The following is a 21,025-nucleotide window of genomic DNA, read 5'->3' as shown; positions in this document are numbered from 1 at the left end:
GCCCGGTGGCTTGTGGGGAGCAAACGAGGGAGCCACATTCTCCCCAAGGCGCCGGCTCACCTGCTCTGCTTTCCGCCTGGCGCCTGTGTATGCAAATTAAACCGACATCTTTGTCGGGTTAATTTTAATACACACTACTGGTTGGCCTGTGGGCATCACGGAGTTACGGAAAACTTACATGTTTCTCTTTTATTATATAGGATGGAAAACTGTCCTTTTCCAAAGGAACAACCAAGAATCTGTCCAATTGTAGTGACTAGCCACAAGGTTCAGGAGAGTGGGTTTGGAGAGGAGGCTCTAGTGGAAGTTGTTGGCCTGAACAGAAATGCTGTAGTATGGTGCACCGCTGACACATTCTCATTGTTGAAATGTTTCAGGTGAGGACAGGATGGAAACTGGCTACACTGCTCTGCAGATCTTCTTATTTGTGGCGCATGGGATCACCTGTGTCCTCGGCATCGTGGGAAATGGGCTTGTGATCTGGGTGGCTGGATTCCGGATGGCGCACACAGTCACCACCTTGTGTTACCTGAACCTGGCCTTAGCCGACTTCCTCTTCAGCGCCACTCTGCCATTCTTCATGGTTGTAAATTCTATGCAGGCACGATGGCCTTATGGCTGGTTCCTATGCAAGTTATTTAACATTACGATAGATACAAACCTGTTTGCAAGTGTCTTCCTCATTGCTTTCATTGCACTGGACCGCTGTATTTGTGTCCTGCATCCAGTCTGGGCCCAGAACCACCGCACTCTAAGTCTGGCTAAAAAACTGATCATTGTACCCTGGATTCTGGCTCTACTCCTTAACTTGCCAATTCTCATCTTCTTTACTACATTGAAGGATGATAATGGGGATATATACTGTGCATTCAACACTGACTTCTGGGGTGACATCAGTGAAGAAGAGAAGTTGCAGAGGACCGTTACCTCAGTAGCAATCATAGGGATCAACCGGTTTGTCATTGGCTTCACTCTACCGATGTCCATCATCGCCATCTGCTATGGGCTCATTGCAGCCAAAATCCGAAACAAGGGCATGATAAAGTCCCGCCGTCCCTTACGGGTCCTCACAGTTGTCGGAGTTTCCTTTTTCATTTGCTGGTTCCCCTTGCAACTGTGTCTTCTTCTGAATACACTCTGTACCAGAGCAGTATCTGAAGGAAAGTACAACATCATTCTTCTCCTGGTATCTCTAACCGGCACCCTGGCCTTTTTCAACAGCTGCCTCAACCCAATGCTCTATGTCTTCCTGGGGAGAGACTTCCGAAAGAGACTGATCCACTCCCTGCCTGCCAGTCTGGAGAAGGCCCTGACTGAGGACTCAGCCCCAACCAGTCACACAACAACCAAATCTGCTTCGCCTCCTACAGAGGCCGAATTACAGGAGATGTGAGGTGACTGGGATCATTTATGAGCTTTGCCTGCTCCTGTCCTGCTCCTTCTTCCAGCTTCATCTTATCTTAGGTCATACTGAGTGTTAGGTAAAATTTCCCTGGCCAAGAGACTGTAGAAAGAGACTGAGGGACCCATTATTACACTCAGAGTTTATTAAGAAACATACATACAAGGCTCAGCTTGGGAGGTAGCAAGATGACATGGATGTCCTTCCTGCCACATGGCAGGCAATAAGGAGTTTATAGGACAGTGCAGATGGATGGAGGTACTGGAAAATAACCCACCTCAGTTAAAAAGAAAAAATGCCTTATATACTTGCCCAAAACACAGTGAGGGGCCGTCCGAGGAACCAGCATGCCAGGGGCTTTGGCAGGGGTTGGACTGTCTTTGAGGGAATTTCTGGAAAGCAATCTCTGCTCTGGCCTGAATCAAGCTGGATCTGGCTAGACAGTCTGGCAGCGATCACATCAGTGAATAGCCTCTTCTCCACGCTGAACCGCTCATCATGAAAAGTACCTTGGTGACCCCTGATCTGGGGGGAAGAAATGGGCATCAAGGTATATTGCCCTTATTTTTGGTTCTACCCTGGGGGTAGGTGGTCATGGGAAAGAATACAGGGATAGGAAGAGGAAGATGGATGGGGAATCTGTAAAGCCTAGATGAGAGAGTATATTAAGGCAAAAACTTTAGTATTTCATCATGAATGTTTCCTGTAGATTTGTTTTTATCTATTTTTTTTATATCTGAAAACAAGTTTCTTATTCCTACTTTACTAATGGTTTGCTTCTTTTTTAAATCACGAATAAGTGCTAGACTATATCAAATGCTAATTCAGCTATAAGTTGATCTTATTAATTATATCATTTTACTTACACCATCATAAACTGTATTTATTTTTGAATGTCAAATTACCTTTGTATTCATAGAATAACCACAGCTGGTCATGATATATTTTGTATATTTCTAATTAATCTCACTAGATGAGTTTGGAATTTCTGCATTTATGATTCTGTAAAGATGGGTTTAGTCTTTTACTTTCCTCTTATATCTATGTCAGGTTTTACATCAAAAGAAAAAGAGCTGGGAAGTGATTCCTCCAATACTATTCTCTGGTGTTATATTTTTTATTAACGTTTAGAGAAATTCACCAGTGAAGCAAGTTGAGTCTTGGGCTTTCTTTTTGAGAAGACTTCTTAGGAGACTCAATTCCTTTAATAACCTCACACTATTCAGACCTTCTATTACCTCTTCTGTGTGTTTTGGTAATCTGTGACGTTCAAGGAATTTAGCCATATTTTCCAAATGGTCAAATTTATTGGTATGAAAGAGGATGACAACTGTGTTACAGTACTTGGTAGGGGTATCTTTACCTGATAAGAATGTAATCTACCTAAGGGCAGGGTTTGGCCTTCATTGTTCATGAATGAACCCCAAAACCATATGTGTAAAATAGTGCCTGACATGTGATAGACACCCAAGAAGGAGTTATACAATTAATGACTCAGTAAATAATAGCATCATCCTGCTATCAACTGAAGACCTTTAATGTAAAATTAAATGAACTCTGAATTCATCATGATTGGGGGCCTGTTTATTGCACTCTCGCTGCCATTCCCAAGATTTTTACAAATCCTCAAGTGGTTTATCTTTCTATGAACACCTCAGATTTTGACTTTCTGTTTCAAATAAAGTACTCTGGCTAACTGTTGACTAGTGTCTTTGCTTTGAAATAAATCAATCTACAGTAGTTCTCAGCCTTTTTTCTTGGTTTCCGCAAATAATCACTCACACGTTGTTATCTAATGTGTAACAGAACATCCTGATGCATTGGCAAAGGTGAACTCAAAATAAATATTCAAATGCAAAAAAATGTTGGTTTCAGTCCCTGGTTCCTACAACTGGCATCTAAACACTTGCAATTTCCAAAATGATAGAAGTGTCTTTTATTTATTTTTTAAAAGTTTCCTGCACGCTTCTGTTAATTTTGTTTATTTATTTATTTTTGTTAATCCTCACCTGATGGTTTTTAGAGAGTGGAAGGGAGACCGAGAGAGAGAGAGAGAGAGAGAGAGAGAGAGAGAGAGAGAGAGAGAGAGAGAAACGGGGAAACCTCAATTAGTTGCCTCCCACACATGCTCCAACCAGGGCCTGGGATAGAGCCTGCAACTGAGGTACAGGCTCTTGGCCAGAATGGAACCTGGGACCCTTCAGTCCAAGGGCCAATGCTCTATCCATTGAGCCAACCCACCTAGGGCTAGAACTGTCTTTTTATCATGAGGAGTCCCTTTGGATCACACCAGAATTTATGCTAATGAGGTATGTTAGGGTGGACCCCTAGGTAGCCTCAGTAGGACCTAGTGATTAAATTTCAGCTCAACACACTGACTTCTGGAATCAATAGCTGGGAAGGTGCTGGATATTAAGCTCCATAAAAACTCTTGAACCATAGGACTTGATGAGTTTCTAGGTAGTTGAACACATCAAGGTATTGGGAGGATAATGACCCAGAGCGAACTTGAAAACGATGTGCACACACATCCCCCATACCTTGCCCAATGCATCTCTTCGATTTGGCTGTTCTGAGTTGTAGTCTTAATAATGAATTACTAAACAAGTATCAGTAAATTCCTTCCTGAGTTCTGTGAGCCATCCTGGGAAAACATTGTACCTAAAGAGGGGGTCTATGGGGACCCCTGATTTACAGCTGGTCAGTCTTAAGTACAATTGGCAACCTGGGACTCCCAAGTGGCACCTGAAGGGGGGTAGCCTTGTAGCACTGAGGCCTGTACCTTGTAGGATCTGACCCTAATTCCAGACAGTGTCAGACTGAATTAGACTGTAGAACACCCAGGTCAGGTCCACAGAGAACTGGAGAATGTTTCAGTACAGAACTCACCCACACCTCTGATGTCTGAAGTGTTGTTTGAGTCCAGAAACAAGGTTTTTGCCTCCAAATCCTCTCACATCAGTAATTGTTTCTTTCATTTCCCTGAATTTCTGAAAGAGAAAGGGCCCGGACATAAAACATCCTTGGCCCTTGATATTTAGAGCACTGAACTCCTGTTTCCCACAGCAGGTAGGAGGTGAGGGAAATATTCAGACACTAAGGTTCTAAAAAGAGTACCCTGCCCTAGTTGGTTTGGCTCAGTGGATAGAGCATCAGCCTACAGACTGAAGGGTCCCCGGTTCAATTCCGGTCAAGGGCACATGCCTGGGTTGCGGGCTCGATCCCCAGTAAGGGGCATGCAGGAGGCAGCTGACCATGAATCACATCATTGATGTTTATATCTCTCTCTCCATCTCCCTTCCTCTCTGAAGTTAATAAGTATATATTTTAAATAAATTAATAAAGTACCCTGACAACATATCCAGAGTGTTTTATGGAAATTGCAAGAAGATCTGGGCATCTGTCACCTGACTGGTTGAGTCCCATTGTCCCTCCCCCTTGTTCTTCAATAAAGCATCTGCCGTAGCCCTCCTGACACAGCAAGCCAGGAACTGGACACAGGAACAGGTCGCAGCTGGTGGTAAGTTCCACGCCTGAGGGTTTAAAAATGGTTATGAGGGCATCTATTACGTGGCAGATACGTCCTGAGCTCTAGAGCTGGACTGTCCAGTAAGAATCCACTTGCCACATATGACTATTGAGTTTTTGCTAATCTGACCTGAATTGAGCTGCAGTCAAAAAAATGAATTCTGCTGAAACCGGTTTGGCTCAGTGGATAGAGCGTCGGCCTGCGGACTGGTGGGTCCCGGGTTCGATTCCGGTCAAGGGCATGTACCTTGGTTGCAGGCACATCCCCAGTGGGAGGGGTGCAGGAGGCAGCTGATCGATGTTTCTCTCTCATCGATGTTTCTAGCTCTCTATCGCTCCCCTTCCTCTCTGTAAAATATCAATAAAATATATTTTTAAAAAAAATGAATTCTGATATTCAAAGACTTAGTATGAAAAAGGAAGAGAAAACGTCTCATTGAAAATTCTCAGATTGGTTAGGCTCAAATGATAGCCTCTATGTGTTGAGTTAAATAAAATAAATTGTTAAAATTTCTTTCTTTTACTTTTAAAATATCATATTACATATGAGACTCACAGTGTGGCTATAGAGATATAACACTGAATGAATTACGTAGTCTTCTGCTGCATGTGTATGACTGTAGAGAGTCTTTAGAAAAAAAGAAAATAAATGAATGGACAAAGAAACAAGGACAGTCCCTGGTGACACAGGCTGTTCTTGGGAAAGCTGCTTTACACTGTTAGTCAGCAAGGACACCTGTGAGAATATCATATCTAAGCTGAGATAGCAATATTTCAGAGTGCCAGATGTGGGAAGCTTAAAAGGAGGGTCATAGAAGGCAAAAGGAACAGAGGCTGAAAAAGCCCTGAGATGGCAATGAGCTTGGCACATTCAAGAAATCAAAGGGATTCTGTGTGGATTCATCACAGGGTGTAAGACGACAGTGGATCTATGAGTTCTGAAGGGTGCACGTGCAGACCCACGAGTGCTTGGGGAACTTGCGTTAGGAGTTTGGAAGCCATTGGAGGGTGTTGAGCAGAATAATGTCGTGGTATGATTTGTGTTTCTAAGACAAATTTGGCTTCTGTCTGGAGAACGGATTTGGGTGGGGACAGCATCAGAAGTAAGAACAAGCGATTTGGAAGGTTAGTACAGATCTGCAGCCAGATAAGAGATACAGACAAAGTTTATGGTGAGAGGAACCATTCCACATGTGGACTCAGTTATTTTGTAGAGAGACTTGATTGACTTGGATGGGATGGTCATGGAAAGGGGGTGCAAGGATGTGTTAGATTTGGAGATTTAACAATTGAGTACTTAAATTACAAACAGGCACGGAATACTGAGAGAGGTAGATTTGGGGGAAGTCAAGAGTTTGGTTTATCCGAGGCAACCTTCGGATTGGGAGGAGAAAAGGATAGTAAATAAGACTGAGGTGAAGTGGCCTATTGAGCTATAAACACAACCAAGTTTGTGTTGCGTGTACATTTTATCATCAACTGGCATAAGAAGGAGGAAGTGGTTTATGGGTCCCACCTAACTGAGATATCAGGATAGGAACTGAGAAGGCACTACTGGGGGAGTGACGCGGAGGCCATGGGCATCCTTAAGGGGAGCACAGTCTGTGGAGTGTTCAGGACCAAGCCAATTCGCAATGAGTTTAACAATAAAGCTGAGGTGACAAGTGGAGACATTGCCTTCTAGTGTTTGGCTGTGAATACTATTCACCAAGAGAATTCTCTTGAGAGAACACAGGGCTGAAGCTGAAAAGGAGCATGGGCCACGGGCGGTTGCTTTGTGAAGGGAGGGCATATGATCCTGTTTGTGTGAGAGAATGATACAGCAGAAAGAAAATCTTGAGGATGTTTTGGCTGAAAAGTGACACTGCAGGAGGGGCATTGTTGGGAAGGTGAGAGAGAGGGGGAAATCCAGAGCAAACGTGAAAGGGGAATGAACAAGAACTCTATACACTATACAGGTACAGCTATATAGGGGCTACAGCTTAAGAGAAGGCTAAAAGTTTCACAAACAATTATTACCATTTACTCATTAAAATATGAGGCAAGGGCATCTGCTTAGAGCAGGAATTGGGAGGAGTTTAAGAAGTTTAAAGAGAGCCAGGCCAGGGTGGTTCAGTGGTTGAGCACTGACCCACGAACCAAGAGGTCACTGGTTCGATTCCCCATCAGGGACATGCCCGGGTTTTGGGCTAGATCCCCAGTTTGGGGCATGCAGGAGGCAGCTGATTGATGTCTGTCTCTCATCCATGTTTCTCTCTATCCTTCTTCCTTACCCTCTCTCTAAAAATCAATAAAAACATATTTAAAAAAAATAAGTTTGAGAAAAAAGAAGTACTGAAACCATTATTTCCAAACCATGGAAATGCAAACATGATGACAGAGTAAAATAACAAGGGACTGCTGAGTTTCCATGTGAAATCTGTGTTCATCAATTCAGTGGGGCCCCTTAACAATTGTAACATTGGGAGGTCACTTCCTCCCATCATCCCGTGGATGATGATACCAACCCAAAAGCAAGGATGTTGTCATTGGAGTTGATAAACTGTAGTATAAATGACACCTTTTATGAGACACCAAATAGCAGCCATCATAATCCACCTGAGTACCATCTGGAACACTGATTCTCCCCCACCCTGCATTCAGAGAGTGGGCCCATAATTTCACAACTTTCCCTCATGGGCTTTTCCCCACCTGTCATTGCACAATCATCCTTCCTTGTTGTATCAACGTTTATATATGATCCCCACTTTACATAATGCATGGTTTCCAGTAAGAGCCCGCAAATATTAACCGAACCTATCAGTCTCATATTCCCTATGCCAAAGCTATACCATGAGTGAAAATTCCTTGTATCTCAAACAGAGAAGAGCTCCATATCAAACAGACAATGGAAAACAGAGGGTTGAATGTAAAGAAGGGCCCCTTCACTGACCTCCACCACCACAGACTCCACAGGATGTAACATGTTACAATATATTACCAGTAATTGTTCGAGCTATAAACTCAAACCACATTCTAAAATTTTAAAGACTAATCCATCAATAGGTCAAGGATTCTCACGGGGGAGGAACAGGAGCTGGGAGTCTGTGACAACCTGGGGCTGGAAGAGGTTGCTGAGCCTGCCAGCATCTATGCATTGAGTCATGGGTGGAAGGGTTGTGACCATACTCACTCTGAGTCTAGTGCTCCCTCACTGTGCCCATGATGCCTCCCATCGATTTTCTGTTGTTTATACACCCTCAGCTCAGGATTCCGCTGATGGACAGGAGCCTTGTAACACTCTTGGTTGAGTAATCAGCCTAATTGGTAGAATGCATACTAGTAATTATGGGAATATGGAGAAGTGTCCTTTCCCAAGGGAACAGCCAAGAGTCTGTCCAATTTTTAGTGACTAGCCACAAGGTTCAGGAGAGTGGGTTTGGAGAGGAGGCTCTAGTGGAAGTTGTTGGCCTGAACAGAAATGCTGTAGTATGGTGCACCGCTGACACATTCTCATTGTTGAAATGTTTCAGGTGAGGACAGGATGGAAACTGGCTACACTGCTCTGCAGATCTTCTTATTTGTGGCGCATGGGATCACCTGTGTCCTCGGCATCGTGGGAAATGGGCTTGTGATCTGGGTGGCTGGATTCCGGATGGCGCGCACAGTCACCACCTTGTGTTACCTGAACCTGGCCTTAGCCGACTTCCTCTTCAGCGCCACTCTGCCATTCTTCATGGTTGTAAATTCTATGCAGGCACGATGGCCTTATGGCTGGTTCCTATGCAAGTTATTTAACATTACGATAGATACAAACTTGTTTGCAAGTGTCTTCCTCATTGCTTTCATTGCACTGGACCGCTGTATTTGTGTCCTGCATCCAGTCTGGGCCCAGAACCACCGCACTCTAAGTCTGGCTAAAAAACTGATCATTGTACCCTGGATTCTGGCTCTACTCCTTAACTTGCCAATTCTCATCTTCTTTACTACATTCAAGGATGATAACGGAAATGTATACTGTGAATTCAACATTGACTTCTGGGGTGACATCAGTGAAGAAGAGAAGTTGCAGAGGTTCTTTACCTCAGTAGCAATCATAGGGATCAACCGGTTTGTCATTGGCTTCACTCTACCGATGTCCATCATCGCCATCTGCTATGGGCTCATTGCAGCCAAAATCCGAAACAAGGGCATGATAAAGTTCCACCGTCCCTTACGGGTCCTCACTGCTGTCGGAGCTTCCTTTTTCATATGCTGGTTCCCCTTTCAACTATGTCTTCTTCTGAATACACGCTGTGCCAGAGCAGTATCTGAAGGAAAGTACAACATCCTTCTTCTCCTGGTATCTCTAACCGGCACCCTGGCCTTTTTCAATAGCTGCCTCAACCCAATGCTCTATGTCTTCCTGGGTCAAGACTTCCAAAAGAGACAGATCCACTCCCTGCCTGCCAGTCTGCAGAAGGCCCTGACTGAGGACTCAGCCCCAACCAGTCACACAAAAACCAAATCTGCTTCGCCTCCTACAGAGGCCGAATTACAGGAGATGTGAGGTGACTCGGATCATTTATGAGCTTTGCCTGCTCCTGTCCTGCTCCCTCTTCCAGCTTTATCTTATCTTAGGTCATACTGAGTGTTAGGTAAAATTTCCCTGGCCAAGAGACTGTAGAAAGAGACTGAGGGCCGAAACCGGTTTGGCTCAGTGGATAAAGCGTCGGCCTGCGGACTAAAAGGTCCCGGGTTCGATTCCGGGCAAGGGCATGTACCTTGGTTGCGGGCACATCCCCAGTGGGAGGTGTGCAGGAGGCAGCTGATCGATGTTTCTCTCTCATCGATGTTTCTAACTCTCTATCTCTCTCCCTTCCTCTCTGTAAAAAAATCAATAAAATATATATTTTTTTTTTTAAAAAAAAGAAAGAGACTGAGGGACCCATAATTACACTCAGAATTTATTAAGGAAACATACATACAAGGCTCAGCTTGGGAGGTAGCAAGATGACATGGATGTCCTCCCTGCCACATGGCAGGTGATAAGGAGTTTATAGGACAGTGCAGATGGATGGAGGTACTGGAAAATAACCCACCTCAGTTAAAAAGAAAAAATGCCTTATATACTTGCCCAAAACACAGTGAGGGGCCGTCCGAGGAACCAGCATGCCAGGGGCTTTGGCAGGGGTTGGACTGTCTTTGAGGGAATTTCTGGAAAGCAATCTCTGCTCTGGCCTGAATCTAGCTGGATCTGGCTAGACAGTCTGGCAGCGATCACATCAGTGAATAGCCTCTTCTCCACGCTGAACCACTCATCATGAAAAGTACTTTGGTGACCCCTGATCTGGGGGGAAGTAATGGGCATCAGGGTATATTGCCCTTATTTTTGGTTCTACCCTGGGGGTAGGTGGTCATGGGAAAGAATACAGGAATAGGAAGAGGAAGATGAATGGGGAATCTGTAAGCTTAGATGAGAGAGTATATTAAGGGAAAACCTTTAGTATTTCATCATGAAGTAAGATGTTTCCTGTAGATTTGTTTTTATCTATTTTTTTAAATCTGAAAACAAGTTTCTATTTCCTACTTTACTAATGGTTTGCTTCTTTTTTAAATCATGCATAAGTGCTGGACTCTATCAAATGCATATTCAGCAGTCATTAAGATGATCATATTATTTTTACCATTTTACTTACACCATCATAAACTGTATTTATTTTTGAATGTCAAATTACCTTTGTATTCATAGAATAACCACAGTTGGTCATGATATATTTTGTATATTTCTAATTAATCTCACTAGATGGGTTTGGAATTTCTGCATTTATGATTCTGTAAAGGTGGGTTTAGTCTTTTACTTTCCTCTTATATCTATGTCAGGTTTTACATCAAAAGAAAAAGAGCTGGGAAGTGATTCCTCCAATACTATTCTCTGGTGTTATATTTTTTATTAACGTTTAGAGAAATTCACCAGTGAAGCAAGTTGAGTCTTGGGATTTCTTTTTGAGAAGACTTCTTAACAGACTCAATTCCTTTAATAACTTCACACTATTCAGACCTTCTATTACCTCTTCTGTCTGTTTTGGTAATCTGTGACGTTCAAGGAATTTAGCCATATTTTCCAAATGGTCAAATTTATTGGTATGAAAGAGGATGACAACTGTGTTACAGTACTTGATAGGGGTATCTTTACCTGATAAGAATGTAATCTACCTGAGGGCAGGGTTTGGCCTTCATTGTTCATGAATGAACCCCAAAACCATATGTGTAAAATAGTGCCTGACATGTGATAGACACCCAAGAAGGAGTTATACAATTAATGACTCAGTAAATAATAGCATCATCCTGGTATCAACTGAAGACCTTTAATGTAAAATTAAGTGAACTCTGAATTCATCATGAATGGGGGCCTGTTTATTGCACTCTCGCTGCCATTCCCAAAATTTTTTCAAATCCTCAAGTGGCTTATCTTTCTATGAACACCTCAGATTTTGACTTTCTGTTTCAAATAAAGTACTCTGGCTAACTGTTGACTGGTGTCTTTGCTTTGAAATAAATCAATCTACAGTAGTTCTCAGCCTTTTTTCTTGGTTTCCGCAAATAATCACTCACACGTTGTCATCTAATGTGTAACAGAACATCCTGATGCATTGGCAAAGGTGAACTCAAAATAAATATTCAAATGCAAAAAAATGTTGGTTTCAGTCCCTGGTTCCTACAACTGGCATCTAAACACTTGCAATTTCCTAAATGATAGAAGTGTCTTTTATTTATTTTTTAAAAGTTTCCTGCATGCTTCTGTTAATTTTGTTTATTTATTTATTTATTTTTGTTAATCCTCACCTGAGGGTTTTTAGAGAGTGGAAGGGAGACCGAGAAAGAGAGAGAGAGAGAGAGAGAGAGAGAGAGAGAGAGAGAGAGAGAGACGGGGGAACCTCAATTAGTTGCCTCCCACACATGCTCCAACCAGGGCCTGGGATAGAGCCTGCAACTGAGGTACAGGCCCTTGGCCAGAATGGAACCTGGGACCCTTTAGTCCGAGGGCCAATGCTCTATCCATTGACCCAACCCACCTAGGGCTAGAACTGTCTTTTTATCATGAGGAGTCCCTTTGGATCACACCAGAATTTATGCTAATGAGGTATGTTAGGTTGGACCCCTAGGTAGCCTCAGTAGGACCTAGTGATTAAATTTCAGCTCAACACACTGACTTCTGGAAACAATAGCTGGGAAGGTGCTGGATATTAAGCTCCATAAAAACTCTTGAACCATAGGACTTGATGAGCTTCTAGGTAGTTGACATCAAGGTATTGGGAGGATAATGCCTCAGAGAGAACTTGAAAATGATGTGCACACACATCCCCATACCTTGCCCAATGCATCTCTTCGATTTGGCTGTTCTGAGTTGTATTCTTAATAATGAATTGCTAAACAAGTACCAGTAAATTCCTTCCTGAGTTCTGTGAGTCATCCTAGCAAATCACTGTACCTAAGGAGGGGGACTATGGGGACCCTTGATTTACAGCTGGTCAGTCTTAAGTACAATTGGCAACCTGGGACTCCCAAGTGGCACCTGAAGGGGGGTAGCCTTGTAGCACCGAGGCCTGTACCTTGTAGGATCTGACTCTAATTCCAGACAGTGTCAGAATGAATTAGACTAAACTTTCTCCCAGGTCAGGTCCACAGAGAATTGGAGAATGTTTCAGTATAGAACTAACCCACACCTCTGATGTCTGAAGTGTTGTTTGAGTCCAGAAACAAGGTGGTTTTTTTTTAAACCAATAACTGTGTTTTATTGCTTGCCTCCAAATCCTCTCACATCAACAATTATTTCTTTCATTTCCTTGAATCTCTGAAAGAGAAAAGGCCTGGACACAAAACATCCTTGGCCCTTGATATTTAGAGCACTGAACTTCCATAGCAGGTGTGACAAGAGGGGAATATTCAGACACCAAGGTTCTAAAAAGAATAAGCTGATAACACATCCAGAGTGTTTTATGGAAATTGCAAGAAGCTCTGAGTTCCTGTCACCTGACTGGTTGAGCCCATTGTCCCTCCCCCTTGTCCTTCAAAAAGCAGCTGCTGAAGCCCTCCCGTCTGAGTTACTCCACAAGAAGACAGGAACTGGCCACAGGAACAGGTCGCAGCTGGTGGTAAGTTCCAAGCCTGAGAGTTTAAAAATTGTTATGAGAGCACTTATTATGTGGCAGATACCTCCTGAGCTCTAGAGCTGGACTGTCTAATAAGAATCCACTTGCCACAAATGACTATTGAGTTCTTGCCAGTCTGACCTGAGATGAGCTGCAGTCAAAAATGAATTTCATATACTCAAAGACTTAGTATGAAAAAGGAAGACAAAATGTCTCATGGAAAATTCTCAGATTGGTTATGCTCAAATGATAGTCTCTATGTGTTGAGTAAAATAAAATATATTATTAAAATTTATTTAGTTTACTTTAACAAAATTGAAAGTCACAACTCTGGTTCTATTGGACAACATAAATATAGGGATATAGCATTGAATGAAATATGTAGTCTTCTGTAGCATATGTGCTAATGTGCAGGGTATTTTGATATAAAAAAACAAGTAAACAAGGACAGTCTCTGGTGATATAGGCTGTTCCTGGGATAGCTGCTTTGCACTGTGCATCAGGCGGGACCTCTCTGAGAATAGAGTATCTAAGCTGAGATAGGACTATTCAGAAAGAGCTAGATGCGAGAAGCTTGAATGGAAGGGCAAAGGAGGCAGAAGGAAGAGAGGATGCAAAAGCCCTGATATGGCAATAAGCGTGGCATGTTCAAGAAATCAAAGGAATTCAGTGTGGATCCATAACACTGTATGAGAGGATAGTAGGTCTGTGAGGTCTGAGGTATACACCTCCCAGATCCAGGAGAACTTGATAAGCTTGAGTTAGGAGTTTGGAAGCCATTGGAGGGTGTTGAGCAGAATAATGTCATGGCATGATTTGTGTTTATAAAAAATCATTTGGCTTATATGTAAAGAGAGAATGGATTGGGTGGGGGTAAGGGGACAGCATCAGAAGCAAGAATAAGCTATTTGGAAGAATAGTGCAAATATGCAACCAGACAAGATCTATGGACAAAGTTAATGGTGATAAAAATTATTCCAGTTACTTTGTAGATAGAATTGATTGACTTAGATGGGTCGGTCATGGAAAGGGGATTCAAGGATGTGTCAGATTTACCGGTAGAGATTTAACAACTGAGTGCTTAAGTTCCAAATAAACACAGAATATTAAGAGGGACAGATTTGGGAGGATGGAAGAACTAAGAGTTTGATCGAGACAATGTGAGGTTTGGAAGGAGAAAAAGCTAATAAATTGGCCCTAGCTGGTTTGGCTCAGTGGATAGAGCATCAGCCTGCAGACTGAAGGGTCCCAGGTTTGATTCCAGTCAAGGGCACATGCCTGGGTTGTGGGCTCGATCCTCAGTAGGGAGTATGCAGGAGGCAGCCGATCAATGATTCTCTCTCATCATTGATGTTTCTATCTCTCTCTCCCCTCTCCCTTCCTCTCTGAAATCAATAAAAAATACTAAAAATAAAAAAAAAGAAAGCTAGTAAATTGGTCTGAGATGAGGCTGTCTATTGAGCTATAAAGACAACCAAGAGTGTGTTGTAGGTACATTTTATCATCTAAAGGCATATGCAAATGTGGTTTAAGGAGGAAAGGATTTATGGCATCCTACATCACTGAGATATCAGGATAAGAAATGAGAAGGCATCACAGGAGCAGTGACATGGAGGCCATAGGCCCTCTTACGGAGAGCACATTCTATGGAGTGCTCAGGACCTAAGCCAGTTTTCAGAAGTTTAGGAGAAAAGCTGAGGTGACAAAATTCACTAAAAGAATTTTCTTGAGAGCACAGGGCTGAAGCTGTAAGGAACATGAGCCAAAGGCAGTTGCTTTGTGAAGGAAGGGGATATGATCATGTTTGTGTCCTACGATGATTTAGTAGAAAGAAAGTCTTGGGGATGTTTTGGCAGAAAAGAATAGTGATATTGCTGGAGGGTAATTTTTGGAAAGGTGAGACAGAGAGAGGGATCCAGAGCAAACTTGAAGAGGGAATGAACAAGAACTCTTGATTTACCCACTGTATGAACTGGAATGAATAAGAACTCTATTCACTAAAACAGATGCGAGTAGATTACAGATGCAGGTAGATTGCTTGAGAGAAGGCTAAAAAAGTTCATAAATAATTTCTAGCATAGTCTCATTAAAATATAAGGCAAGGGCATCAGGTGAAAGCGGGAATCGAAACCTTAAGAAGTTCAAGGAGAAAGCAGAACTGAAACAATTATTTCAAAGTATTAAAATGGGAACATGATGAAGAAATAGAGTAAACTAATAGGAAGCTTATGAAATCTGTGGTCATAAATCCAGTTACCCTTAATAATTTAGACACTGGGAAGGTCACTTCCTCTGCCAGGACCATGGATGATGATATTTATCAAAAGCAAGGATGGTTTCACAGGAGTTGATAAACTGTCCTGTGAATGACACCTTTTATGAGTCACCAAATAGCAGCCATCATAATCCATCTGTGGATCACAGGCTCTCCTCCACCCTTATTGAGTGGGCTCATAATTTCACAACTTTACCTCAATGACCTTTCCCCACCTGCCATTGCACAATCATCCTTCCCTGTTGTGCCAGCATATTTTAAACCAATGTTTTAGACATAATTGAGCACATTATAGCTCCTGAATGAACTGGGAGGTGCTGAGTGGGTGGGTAGAAAGAAACTGACCCTGTTTAAGGAATATGAGGTGGGAGAAAGTTTAGAGCACATTTCTGGTGGAAGCCATCGGCCTGAACTCAAATGCAGGTTCTACTTCTTTCTAAATGGAGGTTTCAAACAATTAATGTAACCAGTTTAAGCCTTCACTTCCTCATCTGTACAATGGCTATACTAATTATAACCACTATGATTCCATATTTACAAAGTCGCAAAATATTCTTAGTGCTTTAAACATATTCATGCATGTAATCCTCAAAAGCATGAGAATTGCAGTGAGAGTTAAAAGAGGAGCTCTTGGCACATGAAAATGTCATAAGTAGTCATTACGGTTATTATGAGCATTGTTCTTGACCTGAATTTGAGCTTCCACAATGAATAAACGAGGACTGAATCTCAGGACACAGGACAGAGACTGGTGAGCATCAGAGGTTCCCCTATGTTCAGCCTAAAGTATTTCCATGTCTATTCTCATCTAATCATCACCTACAAACCACACTAACCACAAAGTCACACCATTCTGTAAAGGAGGAAACTGACCTTCAAAGCAGGTGTCAGAGAGGAGATTAGAATACAGATTGACTTAAGTCCTGAGCCCAGCACTACACTATGACACTGACTCTCAACTGGGGTGACTTTCCCCCAGGGGACATTTCACAGTGTCTGCAGAGACTTTTGGTTGTCACAGCAGAAGGATGCTGCTAATGGCATCTATTCGATTATGGGTAGTAATATCTAGAGGCCAGGGATGCTGCTAAACATCCTACAATGTACAACACAGTCCCCCACAACAAAGAACTCCCCAGCCCCAAATGCTAGTGTTGCCAAGGTTGAGAAAACCTGCACTACATTAATCAACATCCCATAGAAGATTCGGTAAAAGCGATGAGTGAAGACAAAAGAAGGGAAGAAGAATGAAAAGGGAAGGAATGAGGCAAATTGTCATGGTAGGTTATGGATATCTCCAGGTAATCTTGGGAAGATCCTTGAAAGGCGGTATTTACAGAGGAAAAGGCCGTGGCTCTGGAACTGGTTCAATCTGGTTTTCAAAGCTTGTTCTATATACTGACTGGTTGGGCTCATGATGGTGAACAAACTGCTGAAACCCTTGGATCACAGTTTCCCCTTGGTGAAGAGGGCTCAAAATGGATGTCGTGCAATATTATGACAAGTATTAAATGTACATAGGCACCCCCAAAATTGAGAGACATCTTCCCTGAAAAGTTTTCAAAATTGGGTTTGGTTAGCAAAGAAAATTGGGGGAACAGATGTTGGAACAGAATCCAGCAATGTCTGTCACAGTTGTGTAGTGAAGGAAGGACTTGAAGACAGCTCAAGCTGGTTCAAGTCCTTCCTCTATTACTTACCTACTAAGTGACTTCCACAGGTCTTCTAATTGCTCAGCATATCAATTTATTCTTATGAAAACTGGAAACAATGGACATTATAGAGTTGTATGAAGGTCAAACTAGATCCCTACATAGGTACCTAGATCACCACTAAAGATAATGCCTGGTCTCTAATAAAACCCCCACAAATATTAACTAAATCTATTAATCTCATATTCTTTATGTCACAGACACTAAAGCTATACAGTGGGTGAAAATTCTTTGCATCCCAAATGGAGAAGAGCTGCATATCAAAGAGAGACAATGAAAAACAGAGGGTTGAATATAGAGAAGAGCCCCCTTCTCTGACCTCTTCTAGCACAGAATCCACAGGATGTAACATATTACTACATATTACCAGTAACTATTCAAGATCCTCTTTGACTATAAACTCAAACCACACTCTAAGACTAGCACCATATTCAGCAATGCAATCCTCAAGAGCCATGTGAGGGGAGTTGTGGTGAGACGAACACCACAGTAGGTCAAGGTTTCTCACAGGAAGAGGAACAGGAGCTGGGAGTCTGTGAGAAACAGGGGCTGGAAGAGGTTGCTGAGCCTGCCAGCATCTATGCATTGAGTCATGGGCGGAAGGGTTGTGACCATACTCACTCTGAGTCTAGTGCTCCCTCACTGTGCTGAAGATGCCTCCCATCAATTTTCTGTTGTTTATACACCCTCAGCTCAGGATTCTGCTGATGGACAGGAGCCTTACAACCCTCTTAATTAAGTATCAGCCTAATTGGTAGAATGCATACTAGTAATTATGGGAATATGGAGAACTGTCCTTTCCCAAAGGAACAGCCAAGAGTCTGTCAAGTTTATAGTGACTAGCCACAAGGTTCAGTAGAGCGGGTATCCTGTTTGGAGAGGAAGCTCTAGTGAAAGTTGATGTTGGCCTGATGTTTTCACAGCTGATAAATTCCCATTGTTGAAATGTTTCAGGTGTGGGCAAGATGGAAGCCAACTTCTCCATCTCTTTGAACATATCTGATGAGATGCTCCATGAGTCTACTGGCTACACTGTTCTGCAGATTGTCTCATGGGTGATTCAAGGGATCACCTTTGTTCTCGGCATCCTGGGCAATGGGCTTGTGATCTGGGTGGCTGGATTCCGGATGGCACGCACAGTCACCACCTTGTGTTACCTGAACCTGGCCTTAGCTGATTTCTCTTTCCTGGCCACTCTACCATTCCTCATGGTGTCAAGTATCATGAAAGAACAATGGCCTTTTGGCTGGTTCCTATGCAAGTTAATTCACATTATAGTGGACATTAACTTGTTTGGAAGTGTCTTCCTCATTGCTTTCATTGCTCTGGATCGCTGTATTTGTGTCTTGCACCCAGTCTGGGCCCACAACCACCGCACTGTAACTCTGGCTACAAAACTGATCATTGTACCCTGGATTCTTGCACTAGTCCTTACCTTGCAAATTTTCATCTTCTTGACAACAGTAAATGATAAAAATGGGAATGTGTACTGTACTTTCAACTTTGCATCCTGGGCTGACACCCCTCAAAAGTGGCTGGAGGTGGCCTTCACCGTGATGACAGTTAGAGGGGTCATCCGGTTTGTCATTGGCTTCACTATGCCAATGTCCATCGTCGCTATCTGCTACGGGCTCATTGCTCTCAAGCTCTCTAAAAAAGGCATGATTAATTCCAGCCGTTCCTCACGGGTTCTCACTGCAGTTGTGGTTTCCTTCTTTGTTTGTTGGTTCCCCTTTCAACTGGTTGCCCTTCTGAACACAGTTTGGCTCAGAGAGATATTGCTCGGGAGTAAGTACAAAGTCCTTGATATCCTAAGTACCCTACTGGAAGCCTTGGCCTTCTTCAACAGCTGCCTCAACCCAATGCTCTATGTCTTCATTGGCCAAGACTTCCGAAAGACACTGATCCACTCTCTGCCTGCCAGCCTGGAGAGGGCCATGACCGAGGACTCAGCCCCAGGCAGTGATACAACAACCAAATCTGCTTCACTTCCTATAGAGACTGAGTTACAGGCAATGTGAGGGGGCAGGCAGACATTTTCAAGCTCTGCCTGTTCCTACCCTGATCCTGGTTCCAGCTTCATATTACCTTGGGTCACAATGAGCCACTCATCATGAAAACTACTTTGGTGCCCTCAGTATGGTGGGAAGAAATGGACTTATGGGTATTATTTCTGTCATTTTTGGCTTTGGCACCACAGCATATACCCTGGGGTTAGTGGAGGTGGGAAAGAGTGATAGTGAATCTATAAAACTTAGATAAGAGAGTATATTAAGTGGACAACTTTGGTATTTCACCATTTAGTAAGATGTTTGCTATGGCTGTTTTGTAAGCTTTTTTTTTTATCAGACTACAGAATTCTTTTTCTATACCCAGCTTATAAGAGTTTCTTCTTTTTTAAATCATGAATCGCTACTGCACTGTATCAAATGCGTTTCTGAATATGTTAAGATGATCATATTATATTTTCCTTTCATTTACATCATAAATTATATTCATTTTTTATTATATTCTTATTGATTTCAGAGAGGAAGGGAGAGAGAGGTAGAAACATCAATGATGTGAGAGAATCATTGACTGGGGATTGAGCCCGCAACCCAGGCATGTGCCCTGACTGGGAATCGAACCATAACCTCCTGTCTCATAGGTGGACGCTCAACCACTGAGCTACGCTGGCTCAGCGATTATATTCATTTTTTAAATTTTTTTTATATTCAATTTTGAATGTTAAAGTACCCTTGTATTCCTAGAACAAGCCAGACTTGCTCACGATGTATTTTATATATTTCTAATAAATCTTACTTGACTGGTTTGGAATTCTGCATTTATGTTTATGTGAAAATTGGTCTGTTCTTTTGCTTCCCTCTAATGTCTGTGTCAGGTTTTACATCATCTTATAATGGCCTCCTGGAAAGAGCTGGGAAGTGATTCCCTGATTCTTTTCTCTGGTGTTATCCTATATAATAAGAGAGGAATATGCTAATTATCCATTACGCCATGAGGCCTAACGATCAACAGCATAAAGACCAGATCATGGATCTGCAGGAGGGTGGGGCAGCGAACACAAGCGGGTGGCAGAGAGCTACAGGAGGGGGCAGTCAGCAAGCTATGGGGGCGAGGGGAGCTACAGGAGGGTGGCAGCGACCTACTGGCGCACAGATTCGTGCGCAGGGCTACTAGAATCTTTATAAATGTGTAGAGAAATTTACCAGTGAAGCCAGTTGGGGCTTGGGTTTCCTTTATGAGAAGGCTTTTAATAACAGGCTCTATTATGTGAATAGTGGTTAGAATCTCCAGATTTAAGTACTTTGGTACTTCACCATTTAGTAAGATGTTTGTGTTAATCAACTGACTTTCAAGGGAAAGAGTGACTGTCAGTTTTAATCAACTGTGACTTTCAAGAAATTTAGCATTTCATACAAACTATCCAATGTATTGGCATGCAACAGTATAACTATTTACAGTACTTGGTATGGCCTCCTTTACATAATGAGAATATAAGCTCTCTGAGGGCAGGAATCTGGTCTGTACTGTTCTCTAATGAATCATGATGCCCAAGGTGTAAAATAGTGACTGATATGTGATAGATACTTGACACGTAGTTATTGAATTAATGAAACAATAACCAGTACCATGCAGGTGTCAAGTGAGAATCTTTGATGTCCAATTAAAATTCTCTCTACACTAGCTGAAACCGGTTTGGCTCAGTGGATAGAGCGTCGGCCTGCGGACTGAAGGGTCCCAGGTTCGATTCCAGTCAAGGGCATGTACCTTGGTTACAGGCACATCCCCAGTAGGGGGTGTGCAGGAGGCAGCTGATTGATGTTTCTCTCTCATCGATGTTTCTAGCTCTCTATCCCTCTCCCTTCCTCTCTGTAAAATATCAATAAAATATGTTTTTTTTAAAAATTCTCTCTACACTCATGTCATGAATGGAGCCATGTCCACTGAACTCTTATCCCCATGCCCACAATTTTCACAAATCCTCATTCTGTTT

At 42.6% G+C, this 21,025-nt stretch overlaps 3 protein-coding genes across 3 annotated transcripts; all 3 read left to right on the top strand.

Moving 5' to 3' along the window:
• Positions 1 to 388: 388 nt before the first annotated feature.
• LOC308235531 (N-formyl peptide receptor 2-like) lies at positions 389 to 1,393 on the top strand (the record flags this gene model as incomplete). Its single annotated transcript, XM_080644439.1, has 1 exon — positions 389 to 1,393. The coding sequence occupies one exon, from the start codon at positions 389 to 391 to the stop codon at positions 1,391 to 1,393; it is 1,005 nt and encodes a 334-aa protein (XP_080500565.1).
• Positions 1,394 to 8,453: 7,060 nt separating this feature from the next.
• Positions 8,454 to 9,458, top strand: LOC308235860 (N-formyl peptide receptor 2-like; the record flags this gene model as incomplete). The annotated part of the gene is made up of 1 exon (XM_080645037.1): positions 8,454 to 9,458. One exon carries the CDS (start codon positions 8,454 to 8,456, stop codon positions 9,456 to 9,458), a length of 1,005 nt encoding a protein of 334 aa, XP_080501163.1.
• Positions 9,459 to 12,996: 3,538 nt separating this feature from the next.
• LOC308235856 (N-formyl peptide receptor 2-like) lies at positions 12,997 to 19,842 on the top strand. Its single transcript, XM_080645032.1, has 2 exons — positions 12,997 to 13,044; positions 17,983 to 19,842. The coding sequence occupies exon 2, from the start codon at positions 17,994 to 17,996 to the stop codon at positions 19,047 to 19,049; it is 1,056 nt and encodes a 351-aa protein (XP_080501158.1). The 5' UTR covers positions 12,997 to 13,044; positions 17,983 to 17,993; the 3' UTR covers positions 19,050 to 19,842.
• Positions 19,843 to 21,025: the final 1,183 nt, after the last annotated feature.

This window comes from Plecotus auritus (assembly GCF_963455305.1).
Source record: "Plecotus auritus genome assembly, chromosome: 10".
Classification (NCBI taxonomy): domain Eukaryota; kingdom Metazoa; phylum Chordata; class Mammalia; order Chiroptera; family Vespertilionidae; genus Plecotus; species Plecotus auritus.
This window is presented reverse-complemented; position numbering and strand designations above follow the sequence as displayed.

Bases quoted from the DNA above. Each gene is read 5' to 3' on its own strand.
- LOC308235856 (XM_080645032.1), top strand. From the start codon at position 17,994: ATGGAAGCCAACTTCTCCATCTCTTTGAACATATCTGATGAGATGCTC.